At 44.3% G+C, this 20052-nt stretch overlaps 1 protein-coding gene across 1 annotated transcript in view; it reads left to right on the forward strand.

The window, feature by feature from the left end:
* Positions 1-20052, forward strand: part of TM9SF4 (transmembrane 9 superfamily member 4) — a gene marked incomplete in the record, with an annotated part of 2004758 nt that overhangs the window by 1070684 nt on the left and 914022 nt on the right. Inside the window, 1 exon segment of the mRNA XM_044090345.1 lies at positions 16548-16623. Coding sequence (XP_043946280.1) covers positions 16548-16623 — 76 coding nt within the window.

Raw genomic sequence — 20052 nt, forward strand, 5'->3', positions numbered from 1 at the left:
TGAGGAGGGCTCCGCTTAACCTGACTCCCCTGCAAAGGATCTTAACCGTTGGGGAAACTATTAATAAGATGAAAGACCACTTATGTGGCAATCTTCGGATATGACTGAAGTGCAAAAGAGTTTTTATGACCTTGTTAAAATGGACTCTCCCAGTCCTTCTGCCATCTCTCCTGTTCAGCTTGCATTCCTGGATACTTTTGCCTCAGCCTCCGTTAACCCAGAATCCCAACCTCCAGCCCCACATAGAGCAGACAGACTCAGTAAAGTCCCTGAGATGGAAAAATTTCTCTAAGTGCCCTCCTGATGATCCTGTCATATCTCTATCTCTATGGATAGGGCCTCCAAGCTCCTTCCTACCACTAATATCCTCCCTGCTGATAAGGACAGCAATACTATGGAGAGGTCTGCTACCTATCATTTAGAGCCACCAACTACCAAACTCATATGACCAAATACTCCTTAGCTCTGCTGGACAAAGCCACTAAGGATTTAGATGACATCTCTTACTGTGCAGCCAAAGCTTTCTTGTCTTCCTGATGGCCCTCATCTCTCAAGTGAATAGACACTCCTTAAGATGCAGTTATGATGCAGTTGAAGCCTCAGCCAGGTCAGCTGCATCGGCTTCAGTGCAAAGAAGGTACTCATGGCTGCGACTTCAGCCTCTCCCAGATGACTTCAGGGCCAAACTTCTTGACGCACCTTTGGATCAGTCAGCCCTTTTTGGTGCAAAAGTGGCTGACCTATTTAAATCCTTGCAACAGAAAGGAAAATAATTACAGGACCTAAAATACCTCCTAGTCTCTCCTATCCCAAAGTTCCAGTGGAACTACCCGCAAAGACACAGTTTATCAGGAAAACCTCCAGGCCTGTAGTTCCCCACCATCCAGAAGACTGCCAAATGCAGTCTTCCACCCAAAGGCCTCCATTTCCTGATTAGGGCAGCTAGTGTCTAACTGCCTGCCAAAATTTCAGCCCCCCCTCCCCTCATCCATACCACTATCTGCCCGTCTCTCTCACAGTCTCCCTGCGTGGCCACTCATTACCTCAGACAAGTGGGTTATGTCCATCACACAGAATGGCTACTTCATGTCACCCCCCCCCCCATCAAGACTGGGCATACCACAACCTCCTCCCAGCCATCTACCCCTCCTCTATCAGATTTTGCAAACCCTGCTACTACAAGGCACCATAGAACCAATACCTACACAATCAAAAAGAAAATGATTCTACTCCAGAATCTTTTTGGTACCCAGAAAGGAAGGACCTTGGAGGCAGATTCTAGACCTCTCATGCCTCAACCTCTTCCTAAAAGTTCCTACTCTCAGGATGCTCACCCTACCCTACTCTCTTTCCACTCAGCCTTCCTCAAGGTTTCATGGCAACCCTGGACATAAAGCATGCTTACCTTCACATATCTGTAAAGCTCACCTTCAGGAAATACCTTAGATTTCCGGCAGGCTCCTCTCACTTTCAGTTCTGTGCCTTGCCCTTTGGGCTTTCTACTGCCCCCAGGATATTTACAAAATGCCTGGCTCCAGTTATTGCCTACTGCAGGGCAAAGGGGATCCAGTTATTCCCTTACCTAGATGACCTTATTCAGGCAGAAGACAAGGAAACTTTTCTCAGTCACTCCCAGAAACTTTTGATGCTCCTACAGTCTCTAGGGTTCATAGTAAACTTCCCAAAATCCCACCTCAACCCCACACAGGACATTGTCTTCCTAGGTTGTAGGATCAGGACAGACCTCATGAAGGCCTTCTTTCCATCAGAAAAGGTGGTATCCCTCTCACATCAGCTTCTTACTGCCCTACAATCTGCAGAACTGACAGCAAGACAGTTTCTGAGACTTCTAGGTTACATGTCAGGTACCATTCCCAAGTTGCCCCTAGCAATAATGCACATGAGGAAACTTCAGTGGTACCGCCAGTCTGTGTGGACACACACTCCCCGCCCTCTAGAGTTCAGGATCCCCCTGCTTACATCAGGAACTGAGATGGTGGGTGGCTCAGGTAGCCCAGAACCCAGGACTCCCTCTGCAACACCCTTTCCCTCCTAGACCATGCACACAGATGCTACAGGCCTGGGCTGGGGAACAACTCTGGGGGAAAAGGAAAGTACAAGGTTTGTGGACAAACAAGATCACATAAACATCAGAGAAATGAGACATCCTCCTTGCTCTACAGGCCTTCCAACCTTCCCTAAAGCAGGGCCCTCTAAAGATATTCACAGACAGCACCCCACAGTCCTGTGGTATCTCAACAAGCAGGGAGGGACCAAGTCTTACCTTCTATGCAGACTAGCTCTGCGGGTGTGGGAACTGGCTACCTCTCAGGGGATCACCCTTCAGGCAGCTTACATTCCATCCCTGCACAACTCCCAGGCAGATTACCTAAGCAGAACCATTTCAAACAACCACAAATGGATGCTGCAAAGAGATGTTTTCATGTATGTGGTCCACAGGTGGTGAATTCCACAAGTAGACCTGTTCACCTCCTCCATAAACAGGCAACTCCCTGGCTGCTGCACCAGGACACCAGATCCCAAGGCATTATCAACAGATGCCTTCTCGATAACCTGGAAAGGTAAATTCCTGTATGCATTCCCCCCTTCCCATTGATTCAAAGAGTCCTGCTGAAAGTTCAGCAGGACTCACCCAAAATCTTGCTGGTACCTCCCTACTGGCCAAGACAGCACTGGTTCCCCTTCTTCACCTGTCCAAGGGCAGTCACCACAAGGTACCCCCCCTCAGTGGACCTGCTCACACAGCACAAGGGGACTCTGATACACCCACAGTGGCAATCCATGCACCTCACCCTGTGGCTGATTGAATTCTGATCCATTCATACACCTGTATAACGAGGACATGCTCACTGTCCTGCAGGAGACCAGGAAACCCAACACAAGGAAGCCTATCTTTCAAACTGGAAAAGGTGTTCTATCTGGTGTCACAAAAGACAGTTGGACCCGCTGGAAAGCGATATACCTCTCATCCTGTTGTACCTGTGTGAACTCATGCAGACAGTGTTGTCTTCCTAATCTCTGAAGGCACACTTGTCTGCTATCTCTGCCTGCTTTCCCCTGGATCCACCCCTTGCATCCTGACTTCCCTCCAAACTTTTCCTCAAAGGTGTATTGCACTTGAGACCTCCCTGGGACCCTAACTATGTTCTAGAAAAACTTACTCTAGCCCGTTTTGAGCCAGCAGACAAAGCCCCCTTAAAATTTTGCACTGTTGCACAAACAGTTCTTTGGGTAGACTTTGTTGAGAGACCGTGTTAAATGCTTTTGACAGTTCCAGAAATGTAGATCACACTAAGTGGCCAGAATTTAATATGTGGTTTTTTGGTGTTTGTGAAACTGTGAGGGGCACTTGTGGTACTATGTTTGGGACAAAAATCATGTTGGGTGTTTGAGAAGAGGTTTTTATTGATGAGGTGTTTTAAGACGTGTGAATGGGGCACATTTTTTTTCTAGGATTTTTAGACAGAGATGTTAAGACAGGTATATAGGTCTGTATTTGAATTCTGTGGATGAGCCCTCTTTCTGAAGGGATATAATAAAAGATTTTCCAGAAGGCTGAGTATAGTTTTCTAAGAATGAGCAGTTTACAAGGATAGAAATGGGTGAGTGAGTGTCTGCCTCTGTTTACAGGTACTCAACAGGTAAATAATCTGCTGATAAGGTGATGTTTATAGTTGTTGGGACAGGTTGGAAACTATAAAATGGACCTGGCTGTGTTTGTTTTTTGTGGGTTTGGGGGTGAGAAGGTATTAATCCTTGAGTAAGGAATCAACCATTTGTCTAAAACAAATTGAATTGGGAAGCAATGCTGTCTTTGGGTGAGGGTGTGTTGGATTGGTCTGGATAAAGCAGTTTATTAATGAAGGACACAGTGTTTTGGACTGCTCTGATATTTGTATTGGAGCATTTGGTTAGTAGGATTGCTTATCTGATTTAATAATTTTAGCCAAGTGCGTAAGGTGTTGGAAATTTTGATAATCACTGTGTTTTGTTTTTAAGCCAGTTTGCCCATGGTTTCTCTTTTAGGGCCACGAGTTGCTTGGGTTGTTTAGTTAACCATAGGGCTGAGTTTGATATGTGTTTTTTAACAAATTGGCACACAGTGATTCAGTATATTAAGAAATGTGTTGAAATTAAATATTACTTTGTCAAGAAAGTCTGTAAAGGTAGTTAGTTTCTTAGACCAATGTTGAAGTCTTCATTGAAGTTTGTGAGATTGTGTACTAGTTTGTAGAGGACTGTAATAATTCAGTTTTGATGTATATGTGGGGTGATGCCGAAGGAGCTTGTATTGAGTGGGTTGGAGGCACAAGTCCAGTCAAGTCTGGCCTGTCTGTAGTTTTACTGAATCTTGTACAGTAGTTATATTGCTAAGCTGGGTGATGCTGGAGATTTATTAGGAAAGTTGGAGGTGTATTGGTGAGCTGCCAGCTTTATGTTAACATATACTTTGTAACCATAATGCTTGGTGATTTTGAGACATTCAGCACAGGATATCTCCAGCTGTACTGATGCTATCTCCTGGTAGCATATGTAGTGCTGCAATACATATGCCTTTATAATTATTCATTTTTATTAGTGAGATGAGAAGTTTCTCTCTGTTAAAATTGGGGAAGTTTTGAGGGTGTGAGTTTGTCTAGAGTTGTTGTTGTTGTGTCTTTTGGCTTTTCCCGGTTAGGGGTCGCCACAGCGGAACTCCGGTCCGCTAATGATTGGTAGTTGATTTTTACGTGCCGAGTTACCAGCCCTGACGCACAACCTTCAACGAAGGTACGCCCATTCACGCATGTCTCCACACAGAAGATGCTCTAGCTGAGAATCGAACCGGACAGCGTCTTACTGTGAGGCAACAACGCTTTGTCTAGAGTATTTTTTGTAAATTATACCACCACCTGCTCTTTTATTTATCCTGTCCTTTCTGAGAATTATTGTCGCCTGCTGGGGTCATTTCCAGCTGTAGCCAAGTTTCAGTAGTGATGGGTATGTCAGGGTTATAAAATGCTTTACAAGCATGTGTTTCTTGCACTTTGTTGTATATTCTTCTAAGATTCATGTTTAACAGCAACAGGGTATTATTGTGGATGTGAGAAGGTGATAGCTTAGGTGGTGGTGTAATGGTGTTAACTCTGGACTTTGTAGTTGGACCTGGTTTCTGATGGATATCTTTGGTGAGTATCTGAGTAAATTTGGTATGCTGATATGAAGGTGAATGTTTGTATTTATGTTTAATCTTTATGGCAATTTTTTTGTGCTTTAGAATTACATCTAGTGTATCTGTGCTTTAGCTGTTGATGTACAGTTTAGGACATATGGTTAGCAGGTAGCTGGAATTGCCATGTTTGATATTGTGCTATACAGAAGTAGTGTTAGTAGTGCTAAGGTGTAGGGAAAAATGTAATTTTTAATTATGTGTAGTTTGAAAGAAAACTTGGACAGTAGAAAACCGAACACAAGGATATATTGCCTAGCTAAGTGGTAAAGATTCAGGTGCTTGTCCTGGAACCCATACACAAGCAAGGCAAAAATGGCAATGGTTCTGGAGTACCTATCCGACTTTTGCAAAGCTGGTTTATCTTGTGTATCTGTCAGAAGTACATGCTTATGCTATTTCAGCCTGCCCTAACCATCGACCCCTCCCTCCCTCCCTTGGGGCCTTCTGTTGAGTAACTTCTCAAGGGGTCCTGCATTTAGACCTCCAAGAAAGATGCTGCTGCAGTATGTGATTTTAATGAACCAGCTGCTGCTCCCCCTGTCTAGTTTTTATCTTGGAAGACACCTTCTTTGTTGGTTGTTACCTGTGCTAAGGAAGTCTTTGTGCTTCAGACTTTATCATGCAGCAGACCTTCATACAAACCTCCTTTTATACATAAGGTACTTTCCGAGGTATACTTTAACTTAGCTTTTCACTTAACTGTTTTCTTTCCTAATCCACAGAAAAGAAGTTGTTTCATTCCTTTGATATTGCATGAACAGTTGAGATTTTATTTGCACAGGACTTAAGAATTCAGAAGAAACTGATAAAATATGTATAACCTTAGGGAAAGAAATAAAGCGAGTAAATAAACACTTTCTAAATAACTTGCTCATTGCATTTCTTGTTAATACAACTTGTGACAAATCTGTTCCAAGGCGTATTCAAACCCAGTCCTCTAGAGCCACTGCAACAACTATAGGCTTCCATGGAGGTGTCACCACATGGGCTGATGTTCTTCGTGTTTCACTGTTGCAGTCATCACATTTGGGTTATCCTGCCAGGGGTAGCCCTCAGTCGGCCCGAATATCAGAGGCTTAGTATTTCTGCGTCAGTTGCTGTCGCTCCATGACTGACGTCAGGTCATCAGTGGTATAAAATCAGGCAGCCGAAGTCATTTCATCAGTCTTTCTTGCCAAGGAACCTGAAGCAGAAGCAGTTTGCACGAGTGCCGGTCGGCCGCTACCTGAGTTTTCATTTCTGAATTGAAGTTGAAGTCTTCTAAAGCTAAGTACCCCATTGGGGATCCTTTTTTCTTGCTCTAACCGATGTCAGAAAGTCAACAATTGTCTCGCCTGTCGAAAGCAAATACCACACCGAGACTTTCATTCTTACTGCGTCACCTGTTTAGGCCCAGACTACGACGTCCCCCACTGTCGCTTTTGTGCTTTGTTCAACACCAGAACTATATGTCGTTGGGCCCTTATTGTAGCTAGATATTTTCACTCTCAGTCCTCGAATTCCAATATGCCTTTGGTAAGCCATCCGACTGCAAATCTTCTGAAAAAACATAAGGATAAAGACAAAGACAGACCGCACAGGTCCAAAATTGCCGACGACGCTTCCGTTAAGCTAGTCGTCAGTTTTCCGGTCCTCAGTGAGGCGCTTGCGCAGCCCCTGATGCCCGCTTCTGTGGATTCGCAGGCCGCTACCGGGACCCTTTTGGAGTCCGGTATGCAGTGAGACTCTTCGACTAAGGATCCTGCAGATGTCTCTACCTTGGATAGGTCCGGAGCCGATGAGCAGGCACCGGCTTCCGAGGAAGTAATACGCACTACTGATACTCAGCACAGACCGACTATTTCTTTCACATCTTCAGTTCTTTCAAAAACTGAGTTTCTAAGGCCCAGGGTACAAACCACACCCAAAAAACCACGACCCAAGCTCAGGCACCTGCTTCCTTGCCTCAGTCTCAAATGTTTAAAATGGCGGAAGACATTATAATGCTTATTAGGGGAAGCCAGGCTACCCCTTCCAAGAGAAATAGACTTGTCCCCAGTCTGAACAGGAGTCCGATGACTCTGATGCATCTGAATATGAAGATATGCAACCCCTTTTCTGCTTATGAGGATTCTGATGCAGCGGAATCCATCCCTTCAGCCTCTCCACCCGAAGACTTTTCCTTTGAGGAAACCCTATTACTTTAAGGGAGCATTTCCAATGGGAATGTCAGGACTATCCTCAGTCAAAAAAGAGACTCAGGAAATTCTTTGATCTTCCACAGCACAGTCCTCTGGCCATTCCTCCTGTCCTGGATGTTATGGATGATTTTTTATGGAATCCAGTCTGACTCCTGACACTCTCCCTCCTGCTCCCAGGAAACCTGACCGGTATTAGAGAGTCCCTGACTCTCATTTCTTTTCAGAAATCCTACTGCTGACCCCGAGGTCATCTCTCACGAACCTAAAGGAAAGCAACTTCAGCTAAGAATCCCACCCCCTCAGACAGGGATTCCCGAGCATTAGACAGATGGGTAAAAAAGTGTACACCACTGCTACTCTTGCTATTAGAGCATTAAATTGTCAGTTCCACATGCTTGAAATATCAGCAACATACCCTGGAACTTCTCAAGCAAAAAATATCTTCTTTTCCTGCTTGTGCAGAAAATAGAGTTAAAAGAGTTCATGCATTCTGCGAGGCAAGTAACTAAGCACATCTTACAATGTGGTTTTGACACCCTAGAAGCATCTTTCAGGGCAGCAGTCACTGGTTCTGTCCTTAGAAGGCATGCTTGGCTTAAGGAACAGACCTTGACAGACCTTGTCAAATCCAAATTATTGGACGCACCCTTGCACAAAGACAACTTATTTGGAACCAAGGCAGAAGAAGTCTTGAAAAAGATGGAATAAAAAGCTAAATCTATGCAGACAGTTAAAGACTTCTTACAGGTCCAGCCACTGAGGTTCAGTAGGCATTTCCCCTCCAAGCACTGGTCCTTTCTTGCCCCCGCCAGGCCAGCCCCCCCCCCCCCCAAGACAACAGCCTCAGGGAATGCAGAGATCTCAGCAGTGGAGTTCCTCCTCTTCAAAATCAGGAAGTGAAAAGCCACCCCCTTATGGTAAGAACTCAGTGACTTTTCACTTCCACCCCCTCCCTCTGCCCACCTGCTCATACCCTTAGGAGGAAAACTCTCCTTCCATGCAAGCAACTGGGCCACCATTACCAATGACTGCTGGGCCCTCAACATGTGTCCCAGGGATATAAATTTTATTTCCACACACTGCCAACCCCAAAAGGGTTCCCAGATCTTCCCCTAAACCAGTGGGCAGGGGCCAAAAAGCAAGTCCTTTCCCTGCTCTCTATGAAGGCAGTACAGCATGTTCCTGCAGAACAGATAGGCCAAGGTTTCTACTCCAGATACTTCCTGGTACCCAGAAAAGATGGCACATGGTGCCCCATCCTCAATCTATCCATTCTAAACACCTTTCTGGTGATACCAAAATTCAAAATGCTCACCCTCCAGCAGCTTCTACCTATGCTGTCCAAGGATGCTTGGTTAGCCACCCTAGACCTAAAAGAGGCCTACCTACACATCCCAGTCAGGGAGTCCTGCAGAAAATACCTTGGTTTTAGGGCAGGATCAATGCACTTTCAGTTCTTTGCGCTTCCCTTTGGCTTATCCACTGCTCCCAGAGTTTTCACAAAATGGCTCCCGCCATTGCTTTTTGCAGACAAAGAAATATTCAAATTCGCCCATACTTAGACGACTGCCTGATTCAGGCAGACAGGAAAAGCTGCTACAGCACCTGATATTTGTAAAGGACCTACTAACCTCCCTGGGGTATGCTATCAATGAAAAGTAATCCAAACTAGTCCTCACACACAAAATTGTTTTCCTGGGAGCAAATCTGGACACAGCATCCCCAGATGGCATTCCTTACTCCAGAAAAACAAGCCTATCTCTCTCAACTAGCCACCTGGACCTAGTTATCCGCAAGAAAAATCCTGCATGCTGTAGGATTCATGGCCTCTTGCAGTCCACTCATTCCATATGCCAGACTGCATATGAGGAAACTACAATGGTACCTAAAAGCCTTTGGTGTCAGCACTCTCAAGACCTGGAAACTCTTACACCAATAATACCTTGTCTAAGGAAAGCTTTTCTTTGGTGGGCAGCAGCATGCTACCACAAGGGACTTCCTTCTCACAACGCCACGCCACCCAGACCCTCACCACACACGCATCAGACTATGCCCGGGGGGGTTCACCTAGACGGTAGGTGCATTCAGGACCAATGGAGCCCAAATCAAATACATATACACATTAACCAAAAAGAGATGTTAGCTGTTCAGCAAACCCTGACAGCTTTCAGACCCCTACTCTCCCCGGGGTCCCTACTGATCAAAATGGACAACACCACAGTGATGTGGTATATCAACAAGCAGGGGAGGGAACTCTCTTATCCTCTGTGCAGGCTTGCGATGACCCTTTGGCACACTGCCTCAGCCATGCAACTACACCTGTTAGCACAGTTCCTGCCAGGCTCTCTAAACTCTCTGGCAGACACCTTAAGCAGAAACCTGTTAGATCACACGAGTGGCAGCTAGACCACAGAACCGTCACCCTTGTAACCCAGAAATGGGGCACCCCGCAGGTCGCCCTCTTTACCCTCCCACTCCAATCATCAGCTCAACAAATTCTGCTCCAGGGAACCTCACAGCAAGGCCTGGAAAGTGGATACTCTATCCTTCCAGTGGGTAAACCTCTCGGTCTAAGCATTTCCCCCTCTACCACTCATTTCAATGGTACTGCTCAAAATAAGGGAAGAAAAACTGAGGACAATCCTGATTGCCACAGATAGGCCATGACAGCACTGGTGTACCCACTGCTGCGCACCCTGTGACCCAGTGGCGTAACTACGTTAGAAGCGCCCTGAGGCAAACTTTCCCTAGGTGCCCCAACATCCCCCCCCCCCGGAACCCAAGCCATCGAGATGACCGAAGCCAAAGAAATCACATATAGTAGCACAAAAAATGCTTTATAACTTCCTACTAATAGTTGCATTAAAGACTTGTTTTATATCTTAATATTGTATGAAATAACCGAAGCAACTTAAGGTCAACATGTTTTTCTTTTACTGAAGATTTAATTTTAATTGGTGGACCACCAGGGTGGCTTGCTTTTAAATTTATTATATTTTGGTCTATATGGGTCTGACAATTCTATACATCTATTTGTGTTTGTCTAATTATAAAACTACTTTGTGAATGTGATGTTATACATGCAATATGAAATTTGTATATACTATGTTTTTGTGCTATCCTAAATTCTGTACTATATTGAGTGTTTTTTTAATGTTCATAATCAATACTGTAGACTGAATACTGCTGTTCATATTCAACACAATATAATTGTACTGTCTTTTGGAGCTTTTCTCCGCTAAAACGGGCTCCTAGCCCCATCAGACTTTCCCAGTTAACAAATGTAATTAATTAAGTAATTAATTAATAAATAAGTGAATTTTGAGACTTCATCATATAGTTTTATATATATGCACCAAGTCATAATACAAAATGGTTGGATTCTAAAACAAACTATCCTGGACCAGTATCTCAAGCTATAAAGTCGAATGTTAAAAATAGTTCATAATAAATATGTCAAATTCGGTTATGAATGTTGGGTTTGTGTTTTGTTGGTGCATGGTGCCGTGTTTGGATGTAGGTGTTATGTCAGGTAAGTGAGTGTTTTGTAAGGGTTTTGAGTGGGAGTTAGAGTGTGTGTGAGGGATTGGAGAATGTGTGTGTGTGAGTGAGCTTTTGTGTTATGTTTGTGCGATCTTGGAGTTAGTATATATAAGTAGGGGGTGTGGGGGCAGCTATGCCCCCCTCATGGGGTGCAGGGGCTTGCCCTGTGTGTGAGGTGTGTATGTGTGTTGTTTTTGTTTATGTTGTGATGTGGTTGTTGTGTTGTATGTTTAGTGTAGTGTGTGCAGTGTTTTCGGTTATGTGGTTTGGTTTTGTTTGTCAGTGTTTTGTGGATTCGTTTTATAGTCTCGAGATACTGAAATTCGATATTTCAGCATTTCGAGGTTATAAAGTGAATCCATATATATATATATATATATATATATATATATATATATATATATATATATATATAATGCAGTAAAACCAAACAAAATACCCAGTGGTGCCTTCCAGATGGCTAGGTGCACTCAGTTCAGCACAAGGAATACAATAACTCTCACACACAAACTTGGCAACTACACAAAACAATGACTCTGTGACAATAATAAAATACCACATCCGGAATGCCATTATACAATGCTGAGTTGACAGCCATAAAGCATAAAATGTAATAAATGTATTAAACGATAACGATGTGCAAATAATACATAACTACATATTGAATGGTACAAAGTGGAAATTCACCAGAAGCGGGACCAATTAAAAACATTTAAAAAATATTCTAGACCATCCTGAGAGGAGTACATGTGTACTCCTTGTCATTGTTAGTGACTCACTATGGCAGTGAGACTATTATGCTAACTTGCAGCTACAAACTCTGGTGCTGCTTGGCTTTTGAGGAGTGTGGTTACCTATCACACACCAGTATGAGCAAATTCTGTCACTGAAAAGCTTTGGAAGCTCAGTAAATTACTTATGCTTCTGTTATATTTACAGCACATCTATTGTTAACGCATTTGCTTAGTCAAATTAATTCCTGTCTTGAAGCTCTTCTCTTGTTTTGAATAGCTGTTCCATTTCATTGAATTATATTTCAGTGTTTGTAAGGTATGCATATGACAGATTACAAAACATTGGTAATAATAATCTTCCTTCATCAGCTAGCACTTAACAGAACTGTTCCGTTTTGCTTTTTAAATCAGTCAAATCACATTTGATAAAAAGAGACATCATTCAGTCAACAACAGTAACAGAATTACCTTGGTTGGGTTTAACACCTTCTGGAACTGGATACAACTGCTGGCCACTGATGTAATGTTTTCTCTCAGTCATCCAGAGATCTCGGTTTCAACTTTTGTTAACTGTAGCAGTAACATGTCTCTCGACATTTGTTTCCCTTGTGTGTAAATAAACCAAATGCAAGAGGGATATCACTCTGCAGAGCATGAGTTCCCTCCTAAACCTCATAATCCAGCCAAAGAAACTAAGCCAGCGACCGTCGACCATGTCTGAAACCCGATCGCTCTACGACGCCCCGTGCGCAATTGAGCTGAGAGAGCTCTCAGCTCACTCCTCATTGGCCCTGACTGCAAGGGAAGCAGTTTGGAGCTCCTCTGTTCTGTGCAGTAGTTGACCGCACAGGTCGCTGGGTACCCTTTTCTTTGCATTGGACTGCCGATAAAGGCAGTCTGAATGAAATTTTGTTTCCATTTCTTTTCTTGTTTTTTTTCTAGGTGGGAGGGCTGCAGACTGGGATTCTTACCGATGGACATTTACTAAATAAGCAAAGTACAATCCGTGACAACATCTGTCGGCCCAAAGCGCCCCCTGCTGCTTGGAGCCCTGAGGCAATTGCCTCACTTCGCCTCTTGTAGTTACGCCCCTGCTGTGACCCCTGCCACCTTCCTCAGATTCCAATACTCCTGACCCAGAGGAATGGAGAATTCATGCATCCCCAGTTGCAGACCCTCAAGCTGGCAGCCTGGCTTATTCCCTGACCTCTCCTCAAGCTGCCAGTCTAAGCAAACAAGTTCTAGATGTTATATGTGAGGCCAGACAAACCAGCACTGGAAAATCTTATGCTGACAAGTGGAAAAGGTTTTGCACCTGGATCCAGGCTAAGGGAGCCAGAACGGAACAGTCCTCCCTACCTCTCATCCAGGATTATCTGGCAGACCTACTACACAGGGGTCTGTCCTTCTCTTCTATTAAAATTCATGCTTCAGCCATCTCTGCTCATTTCAGCAAAGAGCCACCTCTTTTCTCACACCCTCTCATCAAACAGTTCCTAAGAGGGGCTAACAACTTGAGGCCACCCAGAAGAGCTCCTACCCCAGCTTGGAACCTTAACTTTGTGTTGGAAACGCTCACCCTGCCTCCCTTTGAACCTGCAGCTTCAGCAGAGTTAAAATTTCTCTTGGAAGACCACCTTGCTTCTGGCCATCACTTCAGCTAGAAGAGTATCAAAGCTCCAAGCACTTATGGCTGTAGAGCCCTTCATCATTTTCCATGCTGGCAGGGTCTCTCTCAGGACTAACCCATCCTTCATGCCTAAAGTGGTGTCCAGTGTGGCTTTAAACCAATCCATTCATTTGCCCTTTTTCCCTAACTTACAAAACAAGGGGGAAAGGATTCTGCACACCCTAGATGTGCACAGACAGCTAAGATTCTACCTGGACAGGACTAACTCTTTTAGAAAAACTGATCAATTGCTAGTCAGTTTCGCTGCAGGGGCAGAAGGCAAGGCCATATCCAAACAATCTCCAAATGGTTAGCACACTGCATTCATTTCTGCTACAAACATCATGGGAAACCACCCCCAAATGGGGTCAGGACACATTCCACCTGGAGGCTGCAACATGGACATCTGTTCATACCTTCACCAAGCATGACCACCTGCCTATCTTCTCCAAATTCAGAGCAGGCTTTGCCACTTCAGTCTTGCAGTGCATCCTAGTCAGACCACAGTCTTCTTGACTGCCTCCACCCTTTTCTACAACTTTGGGAATCAACCCAAATGTGATGACTGCAACAGTGAATCCCGAAGAACATAGTGCAGTTACCATAAATGTAGATGTTCGAGTGTATTCACTGTTGCAGTCCTGGTTTCCCTCCCCCCATCCCCCTTGTCTCTGTCTCTATCTCTCTCTCTCTCTCCCTCCTTGTAGGGAATTTTTGGTATTTACTTTCTACTGGTGGTGTTCTTCCACCATGACGTAGCTCCCTATTTGGGGCTCCTGACATTTAGGGCAAGAAAAACTGATGTAATGGCATCTGCTGCCTGATTTTATACCACTGACAACCTGACGTCAGTCATGGAGTGACAGCAACCGATGCAGAAATACTAAGCCTCTGGTATTCAGGCCGACTGAGGGCTACCCCTGGCAGGATAACCCAAATGTGATGACTGCAACAGTGAATACAATCGAACATCTACATTTATGGTAAGTGTACACAACTGTACTTTCTGGAGGCAGCAACTATAACTTCTTTTCACACATTTTCTAGGTACTATCTTAAGGGTAGCCTGTAGTGTCAGGGCAAGATTTGCTTCTGCTGCCCTACAAGGCTTGTTTCCTGATTACATGGCTCCACCTGCCCTATCTCTTTATGCTTTGGGCATATTCCCAAAAGTGTAGACTGCAGGAGTGACTGCTATGATGAGCATAGTACAGTTGTTAAAAATGTAGATGGCCAAGTAGAGCCACTGTTGCAGTCCAGCTCACCCCCATCTAGCCCCTTCTTTCTTTTCACTTCTACTGTGTTTTTTTTTTCCTGAGTTGAAATGACGTCCTAGCCCTATTGTCTGTATGTTCACTTTTTCCCATGTTAGGCAACCCTCCCTGTTTTACTTGAAGTCCCTACTTGGCGAGAGAAATTGGAAACCCCTGGGTGGTAGTGGTGCACAGCTGTTACCATCTGGTCTGCTTGGGCTTTGACTCTGGGACATTCTACCTAGCTTTAGCCAGGAACAGGAAAGATTGGAAGATGGTGTAGATGGATGCACCTCATACCAAAGAAGTCTTTGTGCAGTAGTAGAAGGATGTCTGATGAGCTTGGGTGCAGTGGAGGTTTAGATACTGGGCCAAGCCGGTAGGAATCCCAGAAGTGAAGACTGAAACAGTGAAATCACTTCAGCGTCTCCATTTATGGTAATTTTCTAACACAACTGTACTTTCTTTGGGTTAGGTTATAAGTTCATTTGTTGGTAATGTACCTATCGACTTAAGTGCCAGAATGGAAGGTGCTATAGGTTACACTGTCCTTTACTGCCTGGATTCTGACTGATTGCTATGGCTTGGAGGGTCTAGGAATATCTGACTACGTTCAGAATCTGATCAGAAGACTGGCACCTACTACTGTCATTAATTTTGTGAATGTTCTGTAGCTAGGATTTTTCTTTTTAAATGACTTTGCTAGTAGTAAGTATTTTTACACAAGTGTAGAGTACTCTTTCACTACAGAAAGAGAGGGGATATCAATAGATAAGCAAACCCTTTCCATACAGATTATCAGAATTGTATTTTGCTGTTGGGTGGTGAGCTATTTTTTGGAAAATGCTGATTGTCAAACTGCTCACTAGAGACATGGTTGCTTTTATTATTTACCTCAAAAATGCCCTCATTGAGATGTTTGTGTTGCAGCGAGTTGGTTACCCATTCATGCATCTGCCAAGCATTATTGCCCAGACTCTGATTACAAGAATTAGACTTCCATTAGCACCTTATTATTGCAGGATTCAACTTTCTCAGCTGTTAACTTTTGACCATTTTATGACTCTGTTCTTGCATGTTTAATTTTCCCTGCTTGCAGTTCTCCATATTTATTCACTGCTAAAGGCTTTTGAAATCAGGATATATATGTTATCGGATCCTTATCACATGGTCGACAGGCCAAATGATCGACTTTCATTTGGTTGACAGTTCATTTGGTCGACAAGCAAGCCCCCCACCCCCCAAACTATATATATGAACTCCAGGGTTGCACAACATTGGGGAGGGGGCAAATCTGCCTGTCGACCAAATGAATTGTCGACCAAATAAAAGTTGATCAAATGGCTTGTCGACCATCTCAGGTAGACCCATGTTATCTCTGTAGCAGTTTATTTGTACAGTAGGTGCCTATTACTCTGTCACCATCCTCCTCTAGCATTTATGATGGGTAGTGCTCCATGTAAATCGGGCAAATATAGATTTCTGTATCCTTGATTGTTTTAAGCAGGTGTTTGTGTTTTCCTGTATTGCACATTGTGCTCACTTCTTATATGGAGTTGAGCTGAGTGGTATAGCTAGCAGACCAGTAAGTCATAAGTTTGACTGTCTAACCTATGCTGTTCTAACCTGGCAGGTGTTACCATGGCATATGCTTAAAGGGAGTTGCATACATCCCTAAGTGTAGTGATTAAAGAAAAAAAATAGATATGAAAATAGCAGAAAAGGGAATCTCAAGTCTTTTCTCTACTGCAAGAAGCACTTTCACAGATAATTTGATTTGGTGGGTATTTTGTGATCTTAGAGAAAAAATATTTAACAAAATATCCGGACAGTCAAGAAAGAAAAGTTGAAAAGCCCTTTAGCTTTGGAAATTATATGGACAGAGAGACTAGTTTTTGTAATACTGTTAATTGGAAATGTGATTGTTTGTTTTAGAGTGTTTGGTGGTTACTTTGCTGGCCGCTTATATCGCACACTGAAGGGTCACCGGTGGAAGAAAGGTGCTTTCTGTGTAAGTATGCTTTTGCTACTTGTTATTGAAGAATATTGCTGATTAGTGTACCACCCGCATGGCATGAACAGTAGAAATCCTTGCTAGTCATTATCAGAGATGAGTGGTATTACCTGTACTGTCCTGGAGAATGGTTTGGTGATAACTGCCCCAAGCTTCAGGCAGACTACTTAGCTGTAAAGAGGTAAAAGTTTTTAGCCATTTCACAACCACTAAAAATGCATCACCGTAAAGAATACCTTAGAGAATTGGTATAGTGGCCTTGTCAAAGTAGGTTCTGTTTTCTGCACCTCCCATGAAACCCTGTCGGTGGTGAGCTTTCCCTCAACTAGCGAAGTATTTTATATTGACCATCACATTGCATCCTGAAGATTTTGTAACCTACTTCTGTAACCTGTATTATCATTTTTAGCCTGTGGTTATCCATCCCGATTCTGGGGAGCATTCTCTTTAGTTATTCTGTATGGATCTGTGGTGTTTAGAAGGAAGGACTCCTGCATCAAAGCATAAAAATTCCAGATCTTGATGTCAGTATGAAATATTTGATATCATTGCTTACTTTTTAAATGGCTGCTTAGTATTTTTGTCTTTTAGATTTGAGCATCATAACGTTTTTATTGTGTGTTTCATGTGTCATATTTTATGTCCCTGTTTAAGGTTAAGAATATTTCTGTAACTTTATTCTGATGAAGATCATGGATGGTATTTGAGAACAAAAGCACTCTGATTCCTAGTAAACTTGTACCTTGTTGAGGGTTTGTGGTATTAGTTGTGGTTTCATACTTCAAGTTCCTGATGAAATGTTTTGTTTTAGATGAAAACAGAAAAAGAGTAGAAAAACATCAGGATACCCGAGCATTAAAAAAATAAATCTGAAGTTGGTTTTCATTTGGTCTTCAACCTGTGGGATTCAGACCTGAGATCAGATCTGACTTGGCTATATACACCAGCATCGGATCCGATGTTTGAGCTGCTCCCCTACCCATAATGCCCTGCTCCTCCTCCCTTCAGATCTCATTTGCTGCTCATTCGAGCAGCATGGGACTGCATTTTCTGAGCTCCTCCAGGAGGGTTTTCTGAGAGTTTTTCAGTTAAAGTAGGTGTTTTTCCTTGATTTCCTTCTATCCTCATCCTATCCTTCTCTGTTTTGTGTTGGTGCACTTTCCGGGTCGTTAAAAAAAAAAACTGTTCTGTCTTCCTTTCTTTTCTTTGTCTCTCTCTCTCTCTTTTGTGAGTGTATTTGTGTGAGTTTACCCTGTGGTTGACCTTCCTAAACCATCTGGGTTTAAAAAGTATACAGAGTGTGAGCATAAGATCCTTCCATCTGATGCCCGCATTCTGTGCCTGGTGTGCTTAGGGGTGGCCCCCCCCCCCCTGGAGTCGTCCTGTTCGATATGCGTGGGTTTTAATCAACGCACCCTTATCAACAGGAGGAATAAGCTGATTTTGAAGGGCCTTTTGTCCTCGACCTCTGAGTATTTTCTGGGTCCCTCCAATGCTATTGAGGCTCAAACCCTCGCCAAGAAGCTTGGGGTAGAGGACAGGGCCAAACACAAAGAGTGGGAGCGGCATTGTAAGCGGTCTCCTGACCAGGCTTCCTCTGCCGAGTTGTCCACTAAGTCTCTGCCCATGGTGGTTCAGGGTTCTTCTCAACTCTGTTCATCCCATTTCTCCCCAGAGCCGAAGAGTTCCCATGCCAAGTCTCCAATCCCTGCCTTTCCTCTGCATCATTCCAGGCTGGGGTCTTTGGAGTCCTCTATCTGGTCCACTGGGAGACTCTCTGAAGCCAAGGTGAACAGGATGATGATGAAGTTTCTTCAGGCTCAGATGCATCTTAGGGTTTTGCCTGCTCCATCCCCCTCCAGAGCCGTGAGCATGCAGCCTGGATTTTTCCCAGTCTCTCATTCTCCGATCCAAACTTTGGCTTCGGAGTTCTTGGGACTGAGGTTTCCCAGTGTTGGTGTCAACATCAATGGTCACTTGTACCTCTACGCTGATGGTTACTTTGAGCAGTTCAACTCCGGTGTCGTCGGGCCTTACAGACTCTCGTAGCCGTAGCTTCAGTGTCTGTTCTGAGGGGTTGGCGTCGGCTGCTAGGCTTATGGAGCTGTCTATTCCCCTCGAGGTTTCGGCACTGGGAAGCTCTGCTCCAACTCCTCCTTCGGTACCAGGGATGACTGTCCCGGAGGCTCTGATGCCAGCGGCTTCAGCTCCAGTGGTGCTGTCTTCCAGGGTCTGCTCACCTTCGGCCTTCGAGGTGGTGGCGAGGATCCTCTCGCCTCCATCAAGGACTTTAACACTTCCATCCTCTGAGCCCTACATTGCTCCTTCTGTTATTGGGCCAGAGTCATCCATCCTGCCTCTTCAGGGACATCCTGTTGCCAGACTGCCCCAGGATGTTCCTTTTCAGGAACCCCTTGAAGCTACAAAGTCCTGTCCGGAATACCCCCACCAAAGAGGCACCTCAGAAGCATACATGCAACAAGTGGCACTTAGATTCCCCCTTAGAATCTCTCAAGGAAGATACGGACTTGGATGAGGGAAAGGGTCCCCTAAATCACCTCCTGATGATGTCTCATTCAGAGACATCATGGAGATCCTGCGTCAGAGAGGTGGATGGTCTTTTCATAAACCCAACCATGACGAGTCCGTAGTCCTGGAGGTGTCTGGCACAGGGCCCTCTACATCTTGGGCTTCTCCCCTGCGTATCTGTTGTTGTGGTCTCTGAATCCTTCAGTGGCAAACATGATCTTTTCAGAAATGCTGTCATCCTTGCTTCGATCTTTTTGCCTCTCCTTCCAACGCCAAGTGCAGTGAGTTTTTTTGCCCTGATTTCCCCTCCGGAGGGAGTCACCTAGGGATGCTTTGGTCCAAGCTTGGCCCCCAGTGAAATTTATGCTTATCCTCTTCTCCCTCTGGACCCCAAGTCTCTTCAGAAAGCACAGCGGTTGAAGAGCAAAGTCAACTTCATTGCACCCTTCCTTGCCAGTTTAGTTCCCCACTCTTTGGTCTCATCTGGTGTGTCCGCTCTGGACTCTCCAGTTTCAGATCTTCTCTTACACACATGGGGTTCCAGACCCGGACTTAGCCTGAAGCTAACCCTGTGGCTGCTCCACTTCCTTTGATGGTGAGAAGTCCCGGGCTCTCTTCACCAGTTAAAAAGATTTTTGTTGCGGCTCATAAGGCCTCTACTAGAAAAATTGACTTCAGTAAATGGAAAAAATTTCCTTCTGGGCGTCACAGCATAAGTTGGATCCTTTTACAGCTCCTGTTCCTGCCTTTTTGGATTTTCTAGCCCATACCTTCCACAATGGCGTTAGCTTTTCTACAATTAAAGTTCAATTGGCAGCCATCTCAGATTTCCATGTGGGTCAGAATTCTCTCTCCCTGGCCTCTTCTAAACTCTGCAAGGCATTTTTGAATGGTACC

Source organism: Protopterus annectens, chromosome 12.part0 (genome assembly GCF_019279795.1).
Source record: "Protopterus annectens isolate FY-2018-M chromosome 12.part0, PAN1.0, whole genome shotgun sequence".
Lineage (NCBI taxonomy): Eukaryota > Metazoa > Chordata > Ceratodontiformes > Protopteridae > Protopterus > Protopterus annectens.